Here is a 23942-nt window from a genome sequence, read left to right as displayed (position 1 = left end):
AATGAACACATTATCCTGCAAAAATTGCTGGCAATTCTAAACTTTAAGGGAAAATCTTGTAAAATCAACAACATAATTTGTTCATGTAAAGCTGGACAATTGGGAACCTTTTTTTTTTTTACCAATTCTTAACAGTCAAATCCACTCTCCATCAATTACATTTATGAGTATCTCCGAATTCTGATTTCCAAATAACTATCATCTGTTTTTACATGGGAATGGATTAAAACTTACATCAGGCTCCTGTGTGATTTTGGAATTTCAATTTGGAATTCAATTCAAAAGCTTTGCTTTTCCTATTGCTATCTATCTTTACTCCTGACAATATACAAGAATGATTCAAACTGCCCAGATAAAATGCTTGTTTTTAAATACAAGAGGGTAAATATCCTGTTAAAAATGCAAACACACGTTTCACAAAAATTATTCGCAAATAACCTTTCACTCGTGCATATAGGACGACCTAGGAATTTGAAGCTGTGATAAATAAATAAAAACCTCGTCTTATATGCTAGTAAATATGGTATATTCAAATTAATTTTATTTTCATTAATAGATATATATATATAACATATATCATGAAAATAAAATTAATTTGTCCCACAACTCCATTCCAAAATTTTGAGGTAAATCTTTAATATAATTTTACTTTATTTGATTTTATCTTTTAAAATAAATTTAAACTTACGAATATCAATAGATCATTTTGCCACTAGTTGTTTTAATATTTAAATCCACTTTATGAATGAATTTATTTAATTTAAAAAATATCTAAGTTAATTTTTAAAAGTCATTTTGGATAGTTAAATATAAACCATAATTAAGTTTTAAACTAAATAAATAAATAGATAATAATTAAGGGGCATTTGGTTTAAATTTTCAAAAAATAGATAGATTGTTCATTTCAATTTAAGTATGTTCTGTTTGATAAAGTGTCTAAAGAAATTTTTCACTGTAAAGAGATAACAGTATTCATAATTTAAAAATTTTTTAAAATTTTGCTTGTGTTAATGTTCTGTTATGTTTCTGAATTGTCAAGGGTAAGTTTTCTTTAAAAACAGTGAATTTTTCTTTCATAAAACCAAACTGTTATTATGAACCATTAATATTTAAATTTTTATAATTCATTACTATTTTAAAGTTTATAATAATTCTGATGATAAATTTTGAATTAAAAATGATATTTATGTTTTTCTTCTATTTTTGTTATACACTCAAACCTGTTTTTGTGCGGTTTTTCATTTGTGCAATTTTTTTTTGTGCGGTATATGAATTTCAATCAAATTGGTATACCACACAAAAAAATTGCACAAAAACAGGTTTGAGTGTATTGTTAATTTTAATGAATTAAATTTATTACTAATATTCATTAGACCTTAATTCAACTTATTTATCTATTTTACTTACAGCTTCAATATGACACTGCATACTGTATGGTGTTTGAAATTCTTTAAAACAATATTTACATTGAGTTAAATCAAGTAGATCTAGATTTTTTTGCCGACTTTTCTCTATGTGGCCATTCATATGCTTCATGACTTTAATATTATTATCAATATATTTCTTGCATAGCTGACACTAAAACAAATAAATAAATACATAAATATATTTTTAAATATTACAAAATTACTATAAATATTTTTTATTTTATAATTTTACATATACTGTATATGTCAAATTTTTCAATAACTAATGAATACATTCAATTAAATTCTACAGCTCTTAATTTTTTTCAGAAATGAAAATAATTTGTTTCAACCATTTTGTGATCATAGAACTGTTTTCTCATTTCCATTTATGAATTTATTCTACATATATTATTTTTTTCATTAAAACGTTCTTATTAAAAATAGTAATTGGCCTCTAGTAGAAAAGTTGATTATTATATCCATTAACATCTTATGCAATTTATCTTAATGGATAAAATTTATATAAATATCAATGCAAAGTTAAACTTTCAATGCACAACTACATAAAATTAAACTAAACATTAACAAAAATCCTATAGTTTTGGTGATTGGAACATTTCTGTTGCAAAACTTTCTACTAAAAGTTACCACAGTCAATTATAAATACACCAATAAATACATACAAATAACAAATGGCAAGGTCGTTTTTGGGACAAGACCATGTCTTGGAGACTCAGGGCTTGACTACACACTGTTTTCTAAGGAAAAGAGAAAAATGAGCACTAACCAATGAGGAGAAGCCAACACTGGTACTCGGGGTTCTGGCAGAGATTATGGCAGGCTTCATTGCCACTGTGGTTACAACGGGTTACATTGTCACAGGCCTGTTCTTGGCTATGGTAAGCAGGAAGATATTTGTACCCGAATTATCCCAATGTTGCTCTCATCATTTCACAGGATGGCAAAATGATGAGAGCAAGAAAATACATGCTTAACATGTGTCACATGTTTGTTAAATTTCAATTTCACGATGTATACATTTTGAACTTCCTAATGCATACATTTGTCAAAATTTAATTTTGCAACATTCGCATTTCGAAATTCCCAACGAGCAACGCATGTGCAAATCTCACACTAGTTCCTATTTATAAACAGTGTTGCCATTTTGTATTTTATTTTGACTTGGTTCTCGTTCCCCTGACTACCTACAAGTCTGGTTTATTTTATGTGCGCATGATTTGAGCACCAAATACTCTCTGCTAAATTGCAACTCCTGACATGTACTCCTTCATACCTCTAAGGTTTGCAGCCATTGACAGCAGTGCAATTTTATAGACTAGACATAGTCTTGTCAAAAAATGAAAGCAAATGTTAAAAAAATATAGGTTTACCTATAAATTAGTCCCAAACCACAGTTACTAGAGGTAGAGAAAAAAACATGTCCTCTTACTACCATTTCACTAACGGGAAAGCTGGCAATGTAGCATGAGATACTTGTATGTTTGTATATGTTTTGTTATATATGTTTGTAATTTTAAGATCACTTTTTAGCACTTGTTGAAACTAGACACAAAAATCAATTTCATTTTAATTTTTGTCAGAAACAAATATATCCTATAACTCTTGAAACATCATTTTCTTTATGTATGGGTCAGAAGGTTTCCATTGAAAGACTCTAGGGTCATAAAGAACAGCATCAGTGGACATCATAGTATTGTTTATTGAAGCCTTGTGCCAGGGGGTGGGCCTGGACCTGGTTTTGAACCTCCACTAGACTGTTGTGAACTAAGGCCATGCAATCAATCATCTCTGGAATGATTGAGATTAATGTATCTTCAGGGACCACTGCATGCCAGCCATAAGGAGGAAAAAATGGGAAGTATATGATTGCATCTTTCCAAGAGTTGTTGTAGGCAAATGTCACATAAGGCAACACCTGGTTCCATTTGCAATGGGTAACATTGACAGAGCAGCATTCAGTCAAACACTAGTGGACATTATGTCCACTAGAATCCAGTTGAATCTCTTGATCAGGTTGTTGATTTGTGAATTGGTAAATGTTGCAAGAGATGGCAAGCACTTCCTGTACTGAGAAAGGAACAGCCTTGATCACTGATTAATTTTCTTGGTACACTGTGCTTTAGGATGATTTTGTAGACAGAAGAGTTCTGGTGGGTAAATGTTGAGTCATCTAAAAACCATTTGTTACCCAGACTTTGAGTTGACTGTTGCTGGAAGGAAGTAAGCTCTTCAGAAGATTTAGTCCTTCTCTAGCTCTCATCATGATCACCAGTGTCAATCTTGTGATTATAACAGCTCCAACTGGTAATTTTTGTCAACAATACCAGCAGTTCATTGACTGACTTTGTCAACAAAAATTGTCACAGAAAAAACCAAGAGACAAGTATCTTCAAAGACAATCACGTACAGACATGATCAAGTCTCAGCAATCAATGAAGACACTGGCTTTCTCAAAAAAGTCTTGGCAAGAATTAAGTCATGATTATGGCATGATTGTTTGAGAAACTTGATGAGAACAAGAGAATTGGCTTTTATTCAGACAATACATTGACCAAAAATGCTTAGAAGTACCCTATGTAGTTTCAGTCTTAGTTCATGCATATTGCACATAACAGAGACTGTAACCCATGTCAATAAGTACTGGCACTTTGATTGTGTTACCTAGGACGAAGACAAGGTTGTAATAGAGAAAACTGTATCAGTTAGATGATTTTTTTGTTTTTATAAAAGGAAAGCATTGCCTAGAAATTATAGATTCAAAATTATATGTATTCAATTTAAGAAGTTTGTTCAAATTGAATGTTTGACATTAAGTTTGTTCTTTTTTTATTCTCATTCAATATTACAATTTTATATATATATATATATATATATACTGTAAATTTCTTTTTTATGCCTCTATCAAAATGCATAATTTTTTAACAGACTTTAAATGAAATAGTGTAGACTTGCTCATTGATTTTTTACAGCCTATACTTCCAAAAGATGCCCATGTTAGTTTTCTGGCAGTTGATGATTGGGTAAACACTGGTGTTCAATGGCCCTGATCAGCAAAGATAATGTTGATTGATGGATCCTCAATGTTTGACATCCCCATCAAGCTAGGGCAGAGATTGTGTCTTCAGTGACACGACATTAAACAGATCTTTGGCAATATTCTTTATTACAGGTTCTAGCTTCTTGCTGTTCAATCTGTGCATTGCCTTCTCACAAGGTGACGCTCTGGCCATTCTGAAGGTTTCAAAAGGATGACCAGTTGGCAAGTCAGCTTGTAGGGTATGGAATCGCCTAGGCAAGCGATTTCCGCCCTGTTTTAATATAACGAACTTTCGTAACGGAAAGAACCGTTGGAAGGACCGTTAGAAAGATCTGTTAGAAGAACCGTTGAGTTTTAAATCGACAATGGACGGACGATTGGCCGGCGGAAGGTGACCATTGGCCGGCCGTTGGGAAAACATTCGAATTTGATTGGCGGTGGATTTAAACGCCGGCCGCTATATAAGCAGTAGTTTCGGCGGGAATGGAGGACCAGATCGGATAGGATCGGAGGGATTGTCGTTATCGAAGTGCTAACTAACTCTCTCGTTGGACATTACGGAAATCTGGGGGAAGTGAACTCCAGTGGTTTAGTACGAACTTGTTCCTGACTCGGAGGTGTTGTTAATTATAAGTCCGTTTGCGAAAATCATAAGGAGTTTTTCCGACGAACTTGTATGGATATAGTCGGTTGTCGTGTGGATTAGTGTTTGTGCATAATTAATTGTAACGCTAATTTGTATTACTTTGTACATTTGTATTGTAAATATAAACTTTGTGTGTTTCGTCAAACCAATTGAGCGTTATTTTGAACATTACTCAGCTCTTGTTCACATATGACTGTCTGGCAGTGTCTTATAAGAACTAGATGCTGTTGAGCTTCATTTTATTGCTCCATTTGTTATAGCAAGCAACTTGCTTAAATCTAACCATAGTTGTCTTTGCTCCTATTGCTGTGACAGATTGGGGACTAAGGTTTGTAGAATGTAGACTAGGTCAATAGTTGACAGAATAAATTTAGGACTCAGTCTTCCACTTTGGAGCATTCCATACATGTTCTGATGATTATAAAAATTTTAAAATTGCAAATTGTTCTACATCACAATTTAGAACAATTTGAGTTAAACCAGAGGTGATTTTTCAATTATAAATCATAAATGGATATACAAAGATACATAGATCAAAATATTACAACTTAAACATAAATAAAATTAAATGGGAATCAAGCAAACATGGATTGAGTGTTATAGTTCACAAAATAGTATAAACTGAACATAAACAATAAAAAAGATATAGCCAAACAAATCAGAATTAAGTGCTGAAGACTTGAATGATAGGAATATATTTGAAATAATTTGCTATATATATTATATTCTAATAATTTGAAATTTTTAAATTTTAACCTGCATCAGAGCATGTATAGAATGATCTGTTTTTGAAATTTTTGTAACTTAATCAATTTATAGAATGGCTTTATCTGATGAATGCCCATAAATGTTTGTGTTTACATTAAAATTTGTGTGCTGGAGTAAGAAAATTGGTGATTTTTACTTTAAAGGTAAGCATTAGGTGCTGTCTCTTGATGAAAGAGACAGCACCTAATGCTGTCTCTTTCATCAAGAGTACCTTACCTTTAAAGTAAAATTACTTGATACGCAAAATCAATATTCAAATAAGTATTGTCATTTGTGTTTCTTCTTTAATTCAAAATCCTCAACTTCCACCCTTTGTTATTGACTCTGACATTCTACAATATGTCTATCTTATAATGATCTTGAAATCATTTTTTATAATAAATTAACTTTTAAAGACCATGTAGATAAGACAATTAAAGCACTTGCCATTTGTTGTGGAATTCTCTGGCATTTCTACAAATCTATTTCCTCTAAAAATGTTTTTATTTTCCTATTTTTCCTCTATTTTTTTTCCACAAATTTTCAAATTGCTAATTAATTACTGTTCACCCTTGTCAATGACTATGCCTTCCCTTCTTGGTAAAATTTATTTAATGCTAAACAAATTCTGTAATTACCATACACTCATAATCTGAATATTGCTAGGCTCAGACAAAGTCTACCTAAATTTTATGAAAATCAAGTGCTATAATCATATACTCGTATTCCTTTTAAAAATACTTTAATAGTTTAATTTCATCCAATTGGCTTCACTTAAGAGTACCTTCAAGAAATGTTTACAATTTATCTTGTATTTTTACTCCATTTTATCACTTATCTGTCTCTCATACAGTTTTTTGTTTTTTGTTTTTTTGTTTTTACAGAATTGTTGATGATAAGAACATTGTTGAACATATGCTTCACATTGGTTTCTTGCATTATAAAAAAAAATCTTGTCACTGTATTTTATAACACTCAATCTCCTGCACTCACATTTATTTATATTGTTTTTAGCATTTTATGTGTATTGAATCTCATGTATTTTTATGTATACTTTTTTATGTATCTTATTGTTTTTTAAGTATTTATTTTTATTGTATGTTCATGCAATTTATCAATAGTGAGATAAAAATCACACTATTGTTAAGGATCTTGTTGATCTAGGAGGAGGAGATTTGAAACTTGCTTTTATAAATGTAATAAATAAATAATAAATAAAATACTACCTTGACCAAGTCCAGACATGGCCACTGCCCATTATGCTCATGACACAATTGCCAAGTTGGACTATTATGGAATTCAATACATCTCCTGCGAAGCCAACATTCCAAGCATTCCACGATTGACACTGACTGAGATATTTTGATACCAACTGACACAAACTTTATGAAAATGGTTGGAAAGTTGGATCTGTGAAGGAGGTGGAAGACAGGACCAATGTCAAACTTTGGTACCTCAAAGCTGATCACTTCCAGAAGTTAATGAAATGGGTTAAGACTACAAAATAATTCAAAGGGTCTTAGACAAACTTTAAAGGTAAGTCAGGATACAAACAACAAAACATTTTTACTTAAGAACATATAGTCACAAATACCACCCAAGTGATTTAATAAACATATTGTATACCTTATGTATATTTCTTTTTCTATGATTCTTCCTGCACTTCTAGCAACTCTGGGTTAGCAATCTGTGGATCAATTTATATGTGATGGCAGGATAACCATGTTCTTTGGCTATCCTGCCATCACACATAAATTGATCCACAGATGGCACCATTGCCAAGAACTAGACCCAACCTAGGCACCCAACGAAGTTCCAGCTGGTATCATCCCGGTTATATACAATCCGTACCTTAAATCGCTATACTCTGTGATAGCTAAGAAAAAGAATATTCACATCACTTATAGAAGATGTGCTACAATATTTGACATTTTATGCAATGGAAAAGACACCACAAGAATGATTCCTGGGAGTGTACACCATCCCACTCATGGACCATAGATGGGACAGAAGCCTAGTCTATGTAGGATCCACCAAGCGCTCCCTAGAAGTGAGAATGAAAGAGCACACAGCAGATACTCTACATGCGAGGACTGCCTCTGCTCTAACCATCTACGCCTCAGACCTGGGCGTAGAACCAATGTTCAATCAAGCGAAGGTGATTTACACTACGCAACACGTACACCATCTGAGATGGCTAGAGGCTATTTACATCTGCATGACTAGACTCAAAGATGGTAATTGCATTAACCATAAAGATGAAATCACTCTGTCAACAGCCTGGCAGGCGCTCATAGACAAGAACTTATAATAATCTACTGCGGTTAAAGGGGCACATGCCCGAATGACGTTATCAATATCCATGCGATAAGAGTTCTGAGTTCTGACTGGTGTTCCAATTGAATTTAATTTGAATTGCATTTGTTCAGGAGTTATTAGTTATCCGAAGAAGAACCTGAGAGTTTGAAAACATTTGTAACAGTCTGTTTATTAGAAGACGGACACCAGTAACAGGCTCAGTGGTATGTTTGTTTACTTTACTCCGGTGTAGTATCACTGTTGTTTTAATTTGTTTTCCTTTTAATTTAGAAATAATTTAATTCATTTTTTAAAATTTTGTATAAAATATTAAACAATTAAAACATTATATTTAAATTAGAAACTAAATACAATGATAGTTATTAAAGGAATATAGCACTTCTAAGTGAAACACAATATTCTCAACAGCATTAACTTTCTGATCTCTTTTCTCTTCAAGTAGAATAGGCAATATAGCAAGATAAATTTATGCAATAGTCATAAACAAATGGAAACTGATTTAGCAAACTTTATTTTACTGAAATCATAACCTAAAACTGATCCCACATATATCTTACAGGACATATTTGAAATGAGAAAAAATTTAATAAAATTACAAAGACATCTCTAACTATGATGAAATTCATATATTTATTTAAAATATCATAGAGTAATAGCAAGTGCTTTAAAAATTTTTAAAAATTTGATTTTATACATTGTATTATCATAATAAATTTATAATTATAGATTTTAATACTAACTGTAAATATAGAATAAAAACTGAAATATAGTAAAAATATTTTAATCTTTGTGATGAAACATTCTTAAATGTAATAAAACATCAATGTAAAAATACAAAGTAAGAAAATAAAAATAAAAATCTGATAAAAATAACACATCATCTTATGTAATTTGCTTTATTATTTTATATCATTTCATCTGATAATTAATCTAACTTCTTTATATTAAGAAAAAACTAAAAAATTTTGATATAGACAAATAATGCCATATATGAATTATTGATATATAAAATATTGAATCTTATTAAAGTGCTCTTGTTGAGATATGTAATGAATTTATGACCTTTAATGTATAAGTATTTTTAGTAATAAGAATCTGTGACCATATTAAAATTAAAATTTTTTGATGTTGACAAAATTTCATTCTTGAAATTATCTTTTAATATACAGCTAGTGATTTCTATGTATGAAAAGAATAAATCACAGAAAGTAAAAACAAAAATCATTATTGCAAAAAAATAATATTAACGCAATTGATGCTATAGAAGAGATGCTCAGAATGAAAAACAATAAAGCAGAGAAATTCATTAAGAAATATCAAAAGTTATATTCATAAAATTGAAGTCTCATAAAAATAATTAGATTTAAAGACAATTATCAATGCATTACACACATAGTAGATGTTTTTTCTCTGAAACTTATTTTATACATTTTTAATTTTGATTTTGTATCTCATTTTATTTATTTAGCAAAGTTTTTCTTTTACAATAAACATAAAAATATTTTTGACACATTTAAATTCAACTATATCTGAGTTTTTATTCTAAATTTAAACTTAATACTGAAATATGAAATTAAAAATTTATTGTGGCAATTGCAAAAGTAATTTTTCTTTTATTGTTTTTTTATATTTCTATTTTTTATATCCTACAGATATATCAATGTAATTGTAAAATAAATTAAAGGATCAACTTAATTTCATATCTAATAAATATTTCATTACCAAATAAAATTCTTAAATTTATTATGCCTTTCTTACAATTAAGTCAAAGTAAACATGACTATCTCTTTTTCATTACAAAAGTAATACTAAAACTTTATTAAAATAATTCATCTACCTTAAACCGATTTGCTTTATCTTTATTTTTCTCAATAATTGTAATTTGTGGCTCCAATCTTGCATAATAATATTCATCCAATATAACATCTACTCCATTAACTGGAAAAGATTTAACAATGAACATTGAATTAATCAATTTTATATTGAAATTGGTAATAAATATTTTCAACCAGACTGGAGAAAACATCTAATATTAAGAAATGCCCAAATATAAATAATACATTATTGGACAGAGAAAATTTCATAAGTCATTCTTGTAAAAAATGTAAAATTTTTTATAATGTATTGGAATTTTCTCTGCATGCTTTAAAAGTTTAGAATTGAAAAATACCATATATGAATAATACAATAAGATATATGTGAAAGAATATCAAAATATCACACATGAAATAATACTATATAAATATGAGCATTATTTTTCAGATGTTACAACAAAACAAATTTTTTAATTAATTAATATACCAAAAGCTTTTATTTTTCAAATACTTTTCATTGTATTTAATTATGACTTCAATGAATACAGTATAGAAATTATTATATTTCTTGAAAAAATCTTAAATGAAAAATGTAGTTTAGCTTTTGAAATTTTTAAAATTTGCAAATTATTTCTTTTGTAAAGTTATTTTATTTCCTAACAGATTTTTAGTTGAACATGACAAAAATATATAAAGAATAAGAATTTGATATAAATAGAAGAGTGAATAATTTGATGTGCTAACAGTGAGGTTGAGGCCGAAGTTTTAAATGCGAAAACGTGTACATCGGACATTCAGCGCCGCTTTCCTGTAAGCCTAGAAGTTTGACAATGGCATTTGGAATGTTGAGCATGATTCCGCTGACTTTCCAAACACCATTGTCAAACTTCTAGGCTTACAGGAAAGCAGTGCCAAATGTCTGACATACACGTTTCGTGTTTAAAACTTCGGCCTCAACCTTGCTAATTTAAAAATTTTTGGTAACATCCAAAAAGTGTTGCTCTTATATATATGTATATATATTGTAATCAGAAGTATTCAACAAATTTTCTTTATTTTGTTAATTTTGAAATTAATTAATACTTTTAACAAAGCTGTTTAAATGATCATGTAGAATAATTCATTATTATACTCTGAACACACTAATGTCAATAACTGACATTATCTGCATAATTGTAATTAAGATTAACCATATATTTGATTTCTATTTAGATAAACAATTGAAATAATTCAAACTCCATTATAGTAAAATAAGTTACTAGAACTCAATTTGTGATGTCGAAAACCACTTGTAATAATGTAGATATTAAGAAATAACATTGACACATCTAATAAAAGATTTTAAATATAAATATTGTGCTTTTGTATATATGATACTTTTACACCCACTGCATCTAAATAAATTCTTGTGTTTTACTTTCACTGAATCAAATTGATAACACTACATTCATCTACCTTAAAACAAGCTAAAAAAAGTTAAGTGGCAACTGCATATATAATGTTATGCCTTTTCTATATTCTTTAATCAATATTTCCATTCCATGATGCTTTTTTTTAAATGCCATTATTAACTGTACGTTTTAGAATAACTTCTGATAACATAACCACAATTAACAGTAGGTATGTTACTGGATAGCATAATCTAAGTATTATGATATATTAACTGTTACCATTAAATATACTTATTTATATATTGTTGATTACATCCAGCAATACTTAATTGTTGTGTGAGATCAGTTTCCATTAACTCACATGAAACCCACACATCTAACTTAGGAACTTTTCCAAGCCTTTTAAGGTGGTTGCATATACTTTTTTGATTTACATTTAGTTTTATAGCCAATTCTCTTGTGGTAGTTTTTGGACTGGCTTTAACGAGAGCCTTTAAATCATCACTATTGACCAACTAAAGCACTCAATCTTTCAAGCTAAAATCTCCCTTCCAAAACTTAGCAAACCAAAATTGAGCTTTTCTTACCTTTATAGTGTCAGTGTAATAAACTTTGCAAATTTTTGGTGTTGCCTTAATTACATTTAAACTTTTTCAAAAACAAAAAAAGCAAAACTTGCTTCAAATGCATGTAATCTGGTTCCATTTCAGAAAACTAAAATATTCATAAGGTAAAATTAAAACTACTCAAATGATTTTAACAGACTGGTAACATATCCCCACACTTAAAACTCCAAAAGTCACACTTCTCTGAGAAAATTGAATGCTGTTAAAATGTTTAATTTGGCAATAAAAAATATGTGATGACTTGAATACTGTGAATACTGAACCCAATAAACATTTTAAAACCAAATTTATTGAAACATTAGCCCAATTAGTAATTTACTGCTCAGTCTGGCAACTTGTCAGAAAACAGCAAATTTGTGCAAGTATCACAGTTTAGTGGATCAATTATAGAAGAGAATTTTTCGTAATTATCTGAGTTAAAGCACAGCAATTAAAACAAACAAAGCTACACTTGGAGCTGTAATTAACTGTTAATTGTTGGTATTGATATATGTCATTACAGTCAAACCTGTTTTTATGCAGTGGATAGAGACTGCATTAAAAAAAAATTGCACGAAACTTCACGAGTGGCTATAAAAAATAGTTTTCGCAACACAATTAAAAAAATATTTTTTTTATGCGGTCAATAGGGACTGCATAAAAAAGTCTCACATAGAAAATAACTCGTTTTCAAATCGTAGTCTTAGTTTCTAAGGAAATTACCTTCCTCTTCACTTTGTTTTTGCCCTTATTCATTTTCAGGGATTATGTCTAAACATAAAATAAAAATTCTAAAATTTTATATCTAAATAGAAAAAATAATATAGTACATTTACCTTCAATTTACACTTTGAAATGAATCTTATGTTAATGGTCCAGGAACGTGAAGGTTTAATTAACGTAATTAAAACACACACAAAATTTATTGACAACAGGTGTCAGCACTTGACTGCATCGTCTTGTCTATTGTCTGTTTTACATATTTTTGTCCAGGTGGTGTTTTGTTGACTTAAAAAATAAATTATTTCATTTTTCGCATATTCATTCAATAATATTACTATAATAAGTTCATTTATGCTATAATAAGTTTATTTAGCTATAATAAGTCAACATGAGACATGACAAAACGCATGAGACTAGTCGCCAACTATACTGCACAAATAAAAAATCGCACAAAAAAAGACCACATAAAAACAGGTTTGACTGTATTTTGTAAACAAGACTACATGGATAAGTAAAATGTTCATTGATTAATGAAAATTTAGACTATACAAAACAAAGTTTGAGTCCTTTTGCCTTTGCCTATTAATATCCTTTTATTCCAGTCCAGGAACACAAAACAGCCAGCAACTTGAAGCAAAACTTCTAAAAATAACCGATAAACACAATTAAAAAACTTACAAATTAAAAATGATCTTGATGTTGACCCTTTTTGTAGGCTATGGTGTCTAGAAACATTAAAAATAGTTAAAATTCTTCACAACAGCATTCATGTTATAGAATCGCATTTAAGCTGAGAGTTCTCTGACGAAATTTTATTAAGGAAAATAATCCTGGGCTTCTATGTACAATTATTTAAATTAACTCTGGGTTGCCTGAAATCCACCAGAGGACTCTCAGCTTAAATGTGATTATATAACATGAATGCTGTTGTGAAGAATTTTAACAATTTTTAATGTTTGTAGACATCATAGCCTACAAAAAAGGGTCGACGTCAAGATCATTTTTAATTTGTAAGTTATTTAATTGTGTTTATCGGTTATTTTTAGAAGTTTTGCTTCAAGTCGCTGGCTGTTTTGTGGTTCCTGGACTAGAATAAAAGGATATTAATAGGCAAAAGGACTCAAATTTTGTTTTGTATACTCTAAATTTTCATTAATGAAATTTTGCCAAAATAATCCTGGGCTTCTATGTACAATTATGTTCATTGATTGTTCATAACATCTATCAGTGATGAAGTCAGAAAGCTAAAATTCCAGTCAATTATTGTTAATTGACTGGAATTGATCATGACATCATGTCAGAACACCTGCCTAATGTCCCATTTATCGTATTTTTAGGATCTGGTCACTTTATCAAAGACTTAAGTTAAGACAGGATATGAAAATACAGGAAGCTTTAGGATAGAAGTAACTGTCTACCCAGGATAAATGGTAAGTCTAAGTCATTTTATCTCAGTTTTAGAAATATAGTAAAGATAGAACCATGGTGCATGTTATTTGCAGATGATATAGTTCTAGTTACAGATGGTAAAAAAACTGATAGAGGAGATAAAAGGTTAGAGAGAGATTAGAGAGTGAAGGATTAAAAATTATCAAAAAGAAAATGCTAAAGTAACTAAACTAAAGCTAAAGTATATGAACTCTACTTTAGCAATAAGGAGAAAATGTACAGATTAATTATTAGAGATAAGGAGTTACAGACAATGAAGAAACTTAAGTACTTAGAATCAATGTTAAAGAATGAGAGTTAGACACAGATATAGCTAACAGAATAGGTATATGATGGCAAAAGTGGTAGAATGCAAGAAAAGTACTTTGTGATAAAAGCATACCAATTATTTTAACAGGAAAATTTTATAAGACAGTTGTTAGAAATGAAATGTTATATGGACTGAACGTTGAGGAATGAAGAAATCTCAGATAAAAAAGATGCAAGCAGAAATGAGGATGTGTTCAGGTATATGTGAAGGATTACCTCACTTGATAGGATTATAAGCATATAAGGAGAAGTTTAATTAAGAGAAAGGGACATTAGAGAGAAGCTCATGGAATATAGACAGGTGTTTGAGCATGTGGTTAGAAGATAATGAATTGGTTAGATGAATTAGGGACACATTTAGGAACTAAAAGTAGAGGTAGGCCAAAGAAAAGTAAGGAATTAGCATTTACGAAAAATTTAAAGAAGTTAAATGAAGAACTAGCTCAAAATAGAAGTTTGGAGGGCTTGCATGTCAAGACTCAATCTCCCTGTGAGGGAGAAAAAAAGACAACAATAATGAATAAATCTTCAAGTTATGCACTTTTTAATTGTATTTTACATGTCCTTTTAGTATCGGTCAATCAAACCAGAATTTTTATTAATTATAGTCTTATTTACTTATGTTTAATGTTATCAGTATAGACAAGTCTCAAAGTGATTATAGTACACAGATTCTACTATATATGCTTACACAGAAAGTTTATTAAATTAGTTTCTGTAAAATATTAAAAAAATCTTAATTAATAAATGGAATGATTTCAATAATACGCATTATTTCAATGCAAACACTATAATTTCTTCTTTCTTTTAAAATATAGAAATATAATATTTTATTACAAATTAATAAAAAAATAATAGAATTATAAATGATTTTATATTTAACTTTCATTGGGTTTTGTACAGTCAATACAACCTGATGAAAGTTAAATATAAAAGATATAAGCCATTTGAATATTTTTATGCAGACTGTTGATGAAATCAGATCAAATTTAAAGTATAAAGTACATAAAAAAAAGTAAGAGTTATACTGTCACATTGACTAAACAGTCCTATTGTTACAAATTATAATATGAAATTTAATATCTATGTATCCATATTTTGTTTAAAAGTTAACTTTTGTTTATTATATTTTTAAAATTCATTCTGTACCAAAATTTTAGTGGCAAAATCATCAATTATTTCAGAAAAATGGTTTAAAAATATCATCAATATATATGTTTTATGTAATCTTTATAATTGTATATGCCAGGAAAATATAATAGAAGGAATTTCACAATAATTTTTTTTTTCAAAATCAATAAAACCATGACATATAAGATATTATTATTTCATTGAATATCAATAGCTTCAAAAATGTATATAATAAATAGTAAATCAACAAATAAAATGAGATTAAAATCAAATAAGATAATTTTGTTTTAACCATTCTAAAGTTTTTTCTATCGTTTTGGGATTTTTGTTTTGTTTAAATTGATTTAGAAGTCACTTATTTCATTTTCTGCATTGATAATATAGTATAACTAACATCTAAAAAAATGAATAAAAAACTTGAAAAGATGCACACAATAAAATAATGCAATTTAAAATATATTACACACATTCAAGTAAAGTTATTTCATGTATTGATTTGTTATGCAAAGCAAAATTTTGAGAAAAAGTTATATTGGTTGATGAATACAGAAGATAATTCTTTAAGAACAGTAAAGTATTTTTGATTTTTAGGTTTGTTTAGAGCAGTGATTCTCAAACTTTTTCGATCCACCGCCCCCTTTGTTCCATAAAGTTATACCCAACGCCCCCTGTGTGAGAAAAGATTGGAAATATTCTTAGGAAAACTTTTCTATGAATCTCACACTTTGTGCCCTTATCGTACATTGTTCTCGACATCTGGAAACCATTAAATGCAATGTTTCCTCTTATCCGTTTGACAGAAGAAAGGGAACTTTTACCTTTGATCACCGTTCAGTACCCTTCCTCCAGCGCCCCCTAGATTTACTCACCGCCCACAAGGGGGCATTATCGCCCACTTTGAGAAACGCTGGTTTAGAGTCATGACTTTGAGAGTTACAACCGTCATAACATAGCCAAATTCTGTCAAGAAACATCTGATCATTAAAAAGAAAAAGTTAAACTACCACAAAAATGAATAAATAAAAAAAAGTGAATAATTGGAACAAAACAATATTCAAAGCTTTCCTCTTTTTCATGAAATTATCATGATAACTACGGAACATTATCATATGTCAGATGATGAAAATAGTTATATATAAATAACTTTTTTGTCAATAGTTAATAGAACAACCTTGTTAATACAAAATAAACCTTTGTTCTGTTTATTTGCCTAAGAAAAATATTATTTTTTCAAAAGCACTAGCCAATAAGTAAAATTATTTGCATTTTTATGTTTATTTAATTGTCTTGAACATTAAAATATGATTTTTGTAATTATATTTTCCTTTACTTTTGGTAATTCAATAAAAGTTTCTTTGGCATTCAAAAAAATTACTCTTTATATTAAAAACAATTCTTCAAATATTTTTTTAAATAAAGAATGTTGTAATTTCAATACATTGTATTTTGATCCAAATAGAATCAAAACTTAAAATATACTCTTATATAAAAAAAGTATTATAAAATAAGTAGAATTAAATTTAAATTATAATTTTTAATCATTAAATAAGTAAGTTTTTTTATACACTTTTAAAATTTAATTATGAAATATATAAAAGTACTATGAATATGAATATAAAAAGTTTATACCTTTTTGTTTTTTATTAGAAGTACTATTTCCTTCTTTCAGAATTCGTTTTAATAAAGTTTCATGACCAATGTCTGATACAGTGATAGATGATGGAACAATCTGGTTTGATTCAGATGTAGAACCTACAAAAACCTTTCATGAATATTTTAAATATTCAACAAAATTCAATGTAACTGTAATTTAGATATTTTTTTTAGACAATCATTCTATGATATTAAATTACAAAAATACAGAAGGATAAATAGAATAATGTAATATAATGAATAAAATAAATAAATATATACGCTGATAGAATATTGGAATTTTAATTGAGTTAACATGTTAACTATAAACATAGCAAAACAACTAAACACAATGAGAAGTTTACTATTACAGATGCAATCTGTAATAGTAAACTTGAACATTAAAATATGATTTTCGTAATTATATTTTCCTTTACTTTTGGTAATTCAATAAAAGTTTCTTTGGCATTCAAAAAAATTATTCCTTATATTAAAAACAATTCTTCAAATATTACAGAGGCTATTCTATTACAGATTCAATCTGTAATAGTAAACTTCCATTATTATTAAATGATACACAGTATGTTGAATCTGTTTTCATTCATCTGTTATGAGAATGAAAGTATTCAAATAAAACCTAGATAAGCATTAAGAAATTGAACTATAAACAATTTTTAGATTAATAGAAGTATTAAAAATAATAAAAGATAATATTTTAAAATGATACAAACAACAACAGTTATTTCTAGCAAAACATGTGCAATAGAGTCTCAATAATTTGACATAGATAGAATGAAGACTACCTCAAAGTATAAAAATACTCTGAGTAAGAACTGGAACTGAGCTGAGCTATGAGCTGATTGGCAATTCTGATTACATCTGAGAGCCATAAATGAGAGTTGATTACTGACAAAATTAATTGAGTTACAATTGAACTGAGTTGTGGCTCAGCTCATTTGGCAAAACTCTAGTTGACATACAGGGTGTTGCAAAAAAAGTGTTCTTCCTGAAAATGTAGGATAGAATTTGTCAAGATTAGCAAAAAATGTAGAGTAACATATTTGCAAATATGCAATAATTGCCTAAATATTTGAGGTTAAAGTTGAAAATTTAAACTCAATTCTTTCAGGAACTATACTATAGTTATCACTATTTAAACTATCATTGTAAAGATAAACATTTATTGAAGCAAACATTTTAAAACAAGGAAAAAAATGCAATAGTTTCCACTTTATTTTACACTGAACTTTCAGTAAAAAGACATTTCCGGGTTATTTTAGAATTCCAGTATTGCAAGTTTACAGAGAAAGAAAAACCTCAATGGCAAGCTTTTAGTGATTGCTTTTCAATCAGTCCTTCCATTTTCAGTTGTAATAATGACCCATTCTAGTATCATTCAACATAACTTCATCTTCAACTATTTTGGTAACTATTGCAAATTTGCAAATATGTTACTCTACAGTTTTTGCTTATCTTGGGTTCTATCACCCATTTCCAGGAAGCAAAACACTTTTTTGCAACATCCTATATACAGTAATTAATAAACCTAATTCTTTCTATAATTGCACTATCAAAATAACAAACATGGAACCATTAATTCCTTAGAAATATATTTGGAGCAGATAATGATATTGCTGTGCACTTTCTAGATATCTAGATCACATTAAAGGGAGGTGATGTCACCACAGATATTTACAGGAAGCTGACATACATTGCAATATTCATACTGTGAGTCTCACACAACCCATTAAGCTAAAGATTAGCAACATTTAGGCTCTCATAAAAAATGCATATACTCATTGCAATAATATACAAGACAAGAGAAGAGAACTAGAATATATTGAAGAGATAGTGTGTCAGGATGGGGTAAAGAATAAAATGATAAAGAGAATAATCAACAAACAGTAAACAGAAAACATGATATGCAGAATAAATTTATATCGTTGAATACATGCAATATCTACAGAGAAATCAGGATTGAAACTAGCAAGAAAATCATATTTAAGAGAAACCCCACAGTATACAGGATGCTAAGAAACAACAAGGAGGCCACTGACCTGACATGTACAGAATACCAATAAAAGACAGTAGAAAACATAACGACTTATACTACATAGAAGCCACTATAAGATCACTAAAACAGAATCAAGGAACATAAAGATAACATCTGAAAGAAGCAGCTGATTACAACCTTACTGACCTACGCTATAGCATACCCAGATTCTGTAATGATAAAATGGAACTGATCAGAAATGATCCAAAAGATTCAGGATAAGCAATACATTAAATATGCAGAAGCATGGCACATTCATAAAGCTAAAGAGAGTGGGCAGGCAGTAAATTATAGAGAAAACACCATAGTTTCACCAGCCTGGAAAGTATTGATAAATAAAACACTGTTCATCCTTCAGCATCCTCTTACAACATATGTAAGAGGATGCTGTAGGATGAACAGTAGTTAGATTGCATGGTAATGATTAATTTGGCATGGCAAGAGTAAAAATATGTAAAGTATAATTTACGGTTATTTCATTATGTATAAAATACATTTTGTATATTTTGATTTTTGTCACATATTGTATGATATTAGATGCAATACATAAAATAACTGATAGGCACATTTTAAAAAATTTGTATTATTTCAAAAATGGAATGTTGTAAAAACTGTTTTTAGAATATGGATGGCTTTGTTCTTTTTTGTTAAATTATATATTGTATATATTCCCCAATGAAGGTCAATGAAAAAGACTGAAAACATTTGATTAGTAAATATTTTACTGTGTAATTACTGGTTCCTTGTTTGTTAAATCTCATTCATTTATACAGTAGAGTGTCGATAAGTGGAACCAATTGGGGACTGGGGTCCTTCCAGTTAATGATTTGTTCCAGTTTCCGACTTTGTACGAAAAAATACATTAACCTGTCCGATGTTCAAATTTTTCTCCGTTGCGTGTCGCTTCGTGTTGAATTTTCGTCGATTTTAAGCCTAACGAAAATTTTTATAATAATCATCGAGGCTATCGTATCGTTAAAAATTATTTCTGCATTTTGTACAAACAAAATAAATATATTAAAGAATATAAAAAACATGAAAATTATACTTTAGAAGTAAATGTAGTATCAAAAACATTCGATTCAGCACGACACAGTCCGACTGAAAATCGTTCCACTTTCCGGCCATTCCACTTACCGACGTTCCACTTATCGACGCTCTACTGTACTTGTATTTAATTTTATAATTTAATTTATTTTTAATATATGTTTAAATTTCTAACAGCCTAGAGTATTTTAGAATTATAAGAGGCATACAATTAGTAGTCATAATATATTGTTAATTATTACTATGTGACCTCATTTAAGATGGCAAAAATGTTAATCCAGTAGATTTTGGTACTAAAAATGTGGCATTATACCAGTATTTGTTCTGTTTGATTTCTGTAGTCGAAGAAGTCTAAAACAGCATATTTATTTATTAAGATTATTTCTTATTGAAATAAGGGAAATACTATGTCATAAAACACAATATTTCTATATACTTTCTTCATTTCAAATGTAAGAAATTATTGAGAAATAGTTAAGAAAATTAGAGATATGGCAATAATTTGATATATAAAAAATTATAATTAATAAATTTCATTTTACCTTGTTTTCCTGACTGATCAATGATATGCTTTAAAATATTCCAAAAACATTCTTTGGGTGATGTATCAAATCTTTCTCGCCATTGAAGTTCATCTAAAAATCCTTGGATTGTATCTATTTTTAACTGATTAACTGCAAATTCTCCAAATAGACAAGATAATTGTTTTCTTAAAAAATCAGTAATGTTATCAGTATGAACAGCTGCTTCAGGAGATGATGATTTTACTAGCACATGCTGAAGACCAATAGTAGATAATTTTGATAATTTGGCATCATTTGATATCACTAAAGACTTCTTATGAAGCCATGGCTCAATAGTTTTCAAAAAAACAGATACATTTAGTCCAACTGCAACTGACATAGCTTTAACCCTTGTTAACCCTGTCCTTCTATCATAAACACCAATAATAAGAAATCTTCCTAATTGTGCAATGCCAAATTCAACAGAACAATTTGATCCACCAAGTTTTGATGATTTTAAAGCAACAGCAATACCACATACTTCCTGTAATGTTCTCCAGACTGACCGCACTGTATATACATCTACTCCTACATCCTTCATTACTTCAGCAGTATCAGTCTGTGCAACCCAATGATAAGTTAAAGCCAATAATCTGCTCATTGATATACCAAATCTTCCAAAAAAAGGGAGTCTGTTCACTGGACAAGTTTTTAAGCATCTATAATTAATACAAATTTTATCAGTAATCATTATACATGTAAAAACTTTTTATTTAATGTAATATATACATTATACACAAATATTGCATTGTATTTCTACATAACAATTTTTTTTATATTATAAATCAAATAATAATCAAAATTTTTTGTTGATGCAGAATTTAATTTTTTATGAAACATTTTTGTAATTCAAACATAGATGATTGAAGAAATTTTAAGAAGCTTGCAGCATTTTTATTACAATTATTGAGATATACTTACTAATTTAAAGACTCCTTATAATGTAAATTCACTAACAATTTTAATTTACAATGTCTATTTAGTTCAATAAAAAATATCTAACAATTTATTTTGTTAAATATCTTTAAAAATCAAAAAAAATCTCTCAAATGTAATTACGAGACAAAAAATTAAAACTTTCCTTCATATAAATTAAAATTAAGCCTAATTTTCCATTATCTGATCTTAACAATAGAAAATAAAAATAATTACAGTTGAACAAATCTATGTGAACAGAATAATATTCAGTTGTTTTCATTAATAAAGTGAAAAAGAAACAATGGGAAAAAAAAAAAAATAAATCAAGATCCAAGACTGTGTACATTGCATCTGTAAAGTCACATCAACCAAATTTTTGCAATAAAAAAAAAAGCAGATTCTCAAAATATTTGAATTAAATTTTATTTTTATTTAACACGTTTCTCTCAAACATAGATGTATTTCTTGCAATGTTCATACAAATAGTCAAACATTTTCAAAAATCCATTGCAATTGAGACTGCTCAAAATCTCATATTATTATTATTGATGTTCTTTAATTTCATATTGTGCTGCTCTTTCCAGGCCAGCTTCTACTTTAAAAATAAAGTGATTAGCCAGAGCCAAATTGAGTGAGCAGGGTGAGTGATCAAATCTGTTGACTTTTTTTTGGCCAAACACTTTTTCATTTATAGACAGTTGTTTGAAGGTATGTTATCAGAAAGAACCAGTCATTGCTTAGGCACATGGCAGGCTGTACTCAGTAAGTAATGACAAGAAGACACTTCATGATACTGAAGTAGTATGCACCAATTATTATGGTTCCATGTGATATGAACTCATGATAAATGATACACTTTGTGTCAATGATAATGGGCATCAGCTTCATTCTTGACTTCTGTAGTCTCAGTTGTTTTGGTAAGCCAGAATCAACTTATGCAAAGCTCTGATGCTTCAACTTCTACTTGAAGCACCAAGTCTTGCCACCTGTTATGGAATGGAGCAACTGGAAATTACTGTTTACTTCTGCAATAAAATTCTGTATCATAGCAACTTGATGCTATTTTTGAGCTTGTGTGGCACAAACCATACACACAACTTTCTTTTTCCCAAGTCCTGATGAATGATGTTTAAAACAGCTGTCTTGGAAATTCCTAGTCTCCATGATATGCCAGCTGCTGAAGGTCCTGTCTTTGGCCAACAGTTTCAGCAGTTTGAAAACTGTTTTGAAACATTTTCAGTTCTCATCAGTCAACTTGCTTTGAGATGGGTATCATCTTGACTGGAATGGCCAGCAGTGACACTGCTGGCAATTCCAGAAGTGTCTCTGCCTCTCAAAGACTTGTACAATATTTGGTTCAAGCATAAGCCCCTATACAATTGTTGAAAGCATGAGTTTCCATAGGTGACCTCTTCTCTATTACTGAAAATTTGATAAAGTAATGCTGTTCTGTTCTTGAGTTCATTTTTCTTTTCTCAAAAATTTTTTTGACAAAATGCACATACTACATCTTGCAAAATACATTCCAACTTGTATGCCATTACCAGTACAAATGTGAAATAACAATGCTATTCATAAAAACACAACAAAATCTGAAACCTTATATAAGAATTACTTATGCTTATCACACAAGGTCACAAAATTAGAACTTTTTAACTTTTAGAATATCTAGAACATAATTTTTGATTATTATTGGAATTGGCTTAAGTTTTTTGAATGTTAGGTTGAATGTTCCCAGTAGAACTTTTTTCTGTTGTTATTCTTTTATCTGAGGAGGGCCTCTGAAGTACCTGAAAACAATTGTTTTTGAAAACCTAATGTGGTGGAAGTTGTGTGATAAGTGTAATTTGTTGGGCTTCAACTTAAAAAAATTGTAGACCTATAAATTTCCACTGTCATCTGTCTGTCTTTCCTTAATCTCGAGAACAGAGTTAAATAAATGAAAGATGAGACCAGATATGGAAAGCTTAGATAGGAGGCCTGATTAACTATATGAGAACTTCTGATGCAAACCAAGAGTTATGTTATTTCAATTCCAAAATTTTTCCCTGAAAGGAGTTAGATAGATGACTGGCACAACTCTATTGTTAAGAAGAAAAATATGATGTACAAGGGTAAGCCCCAATAA

General features: G+C 29.2%; 1 protein-coding gene across 5 annotated transcripts in view; it reads right to left on the bottom strand.

Annotated features, from left to right (window-relative positions):
- LOC136979054 (uncharacterized) overlaps positions 1-23942 on the bottom strand; it is a 129119-nt gene that overhangs the window by 20238 nt on the left and 84939 nt on the right. For all 5 annotated transcript variants that reach the window (XM_067274952.1, XM_067274951.1, XM_067274950.1 and 2 more), the window contains 4 exons: positions 20876-21555; positions 17231-17353; positions 10017-10117; positions 1408-1578 (listed from right to left, as the gene is read on the bottom strand). In XM_067274952.1, the coding sequence (XP_067131053.1) occupies positions 1408-1578; positions 10017-10117; positions 17231-17353; positions 20876-21555 (1075 nt within the window). The remainder of the gene's footprint in view (positions 1-1407; positions 1579-10016; positions 10118-17230; positions 17354-20875; positions 21556-23942) is intronic.

This window comes from Centruroides vittatus, unplaced genomic scaffold, assembly GCF_030686945.1.
Source record: "Centruroides vittatus isolate TY-2023 unplaced genomic scaffold, ASM3068694v2 contig_575, whole genome shotgun sequence".
Classification (NCBI taxonomy): domain Eukaryota; kingdom Metazoa; phylum Arthropoda; class Arachnida; order Scorpiones; family Buthidae; genus Centruroides; species Centruroides vittatus.
This window is presented reverse-complemented; position numbering and strand designations above follow the sequence as displayed.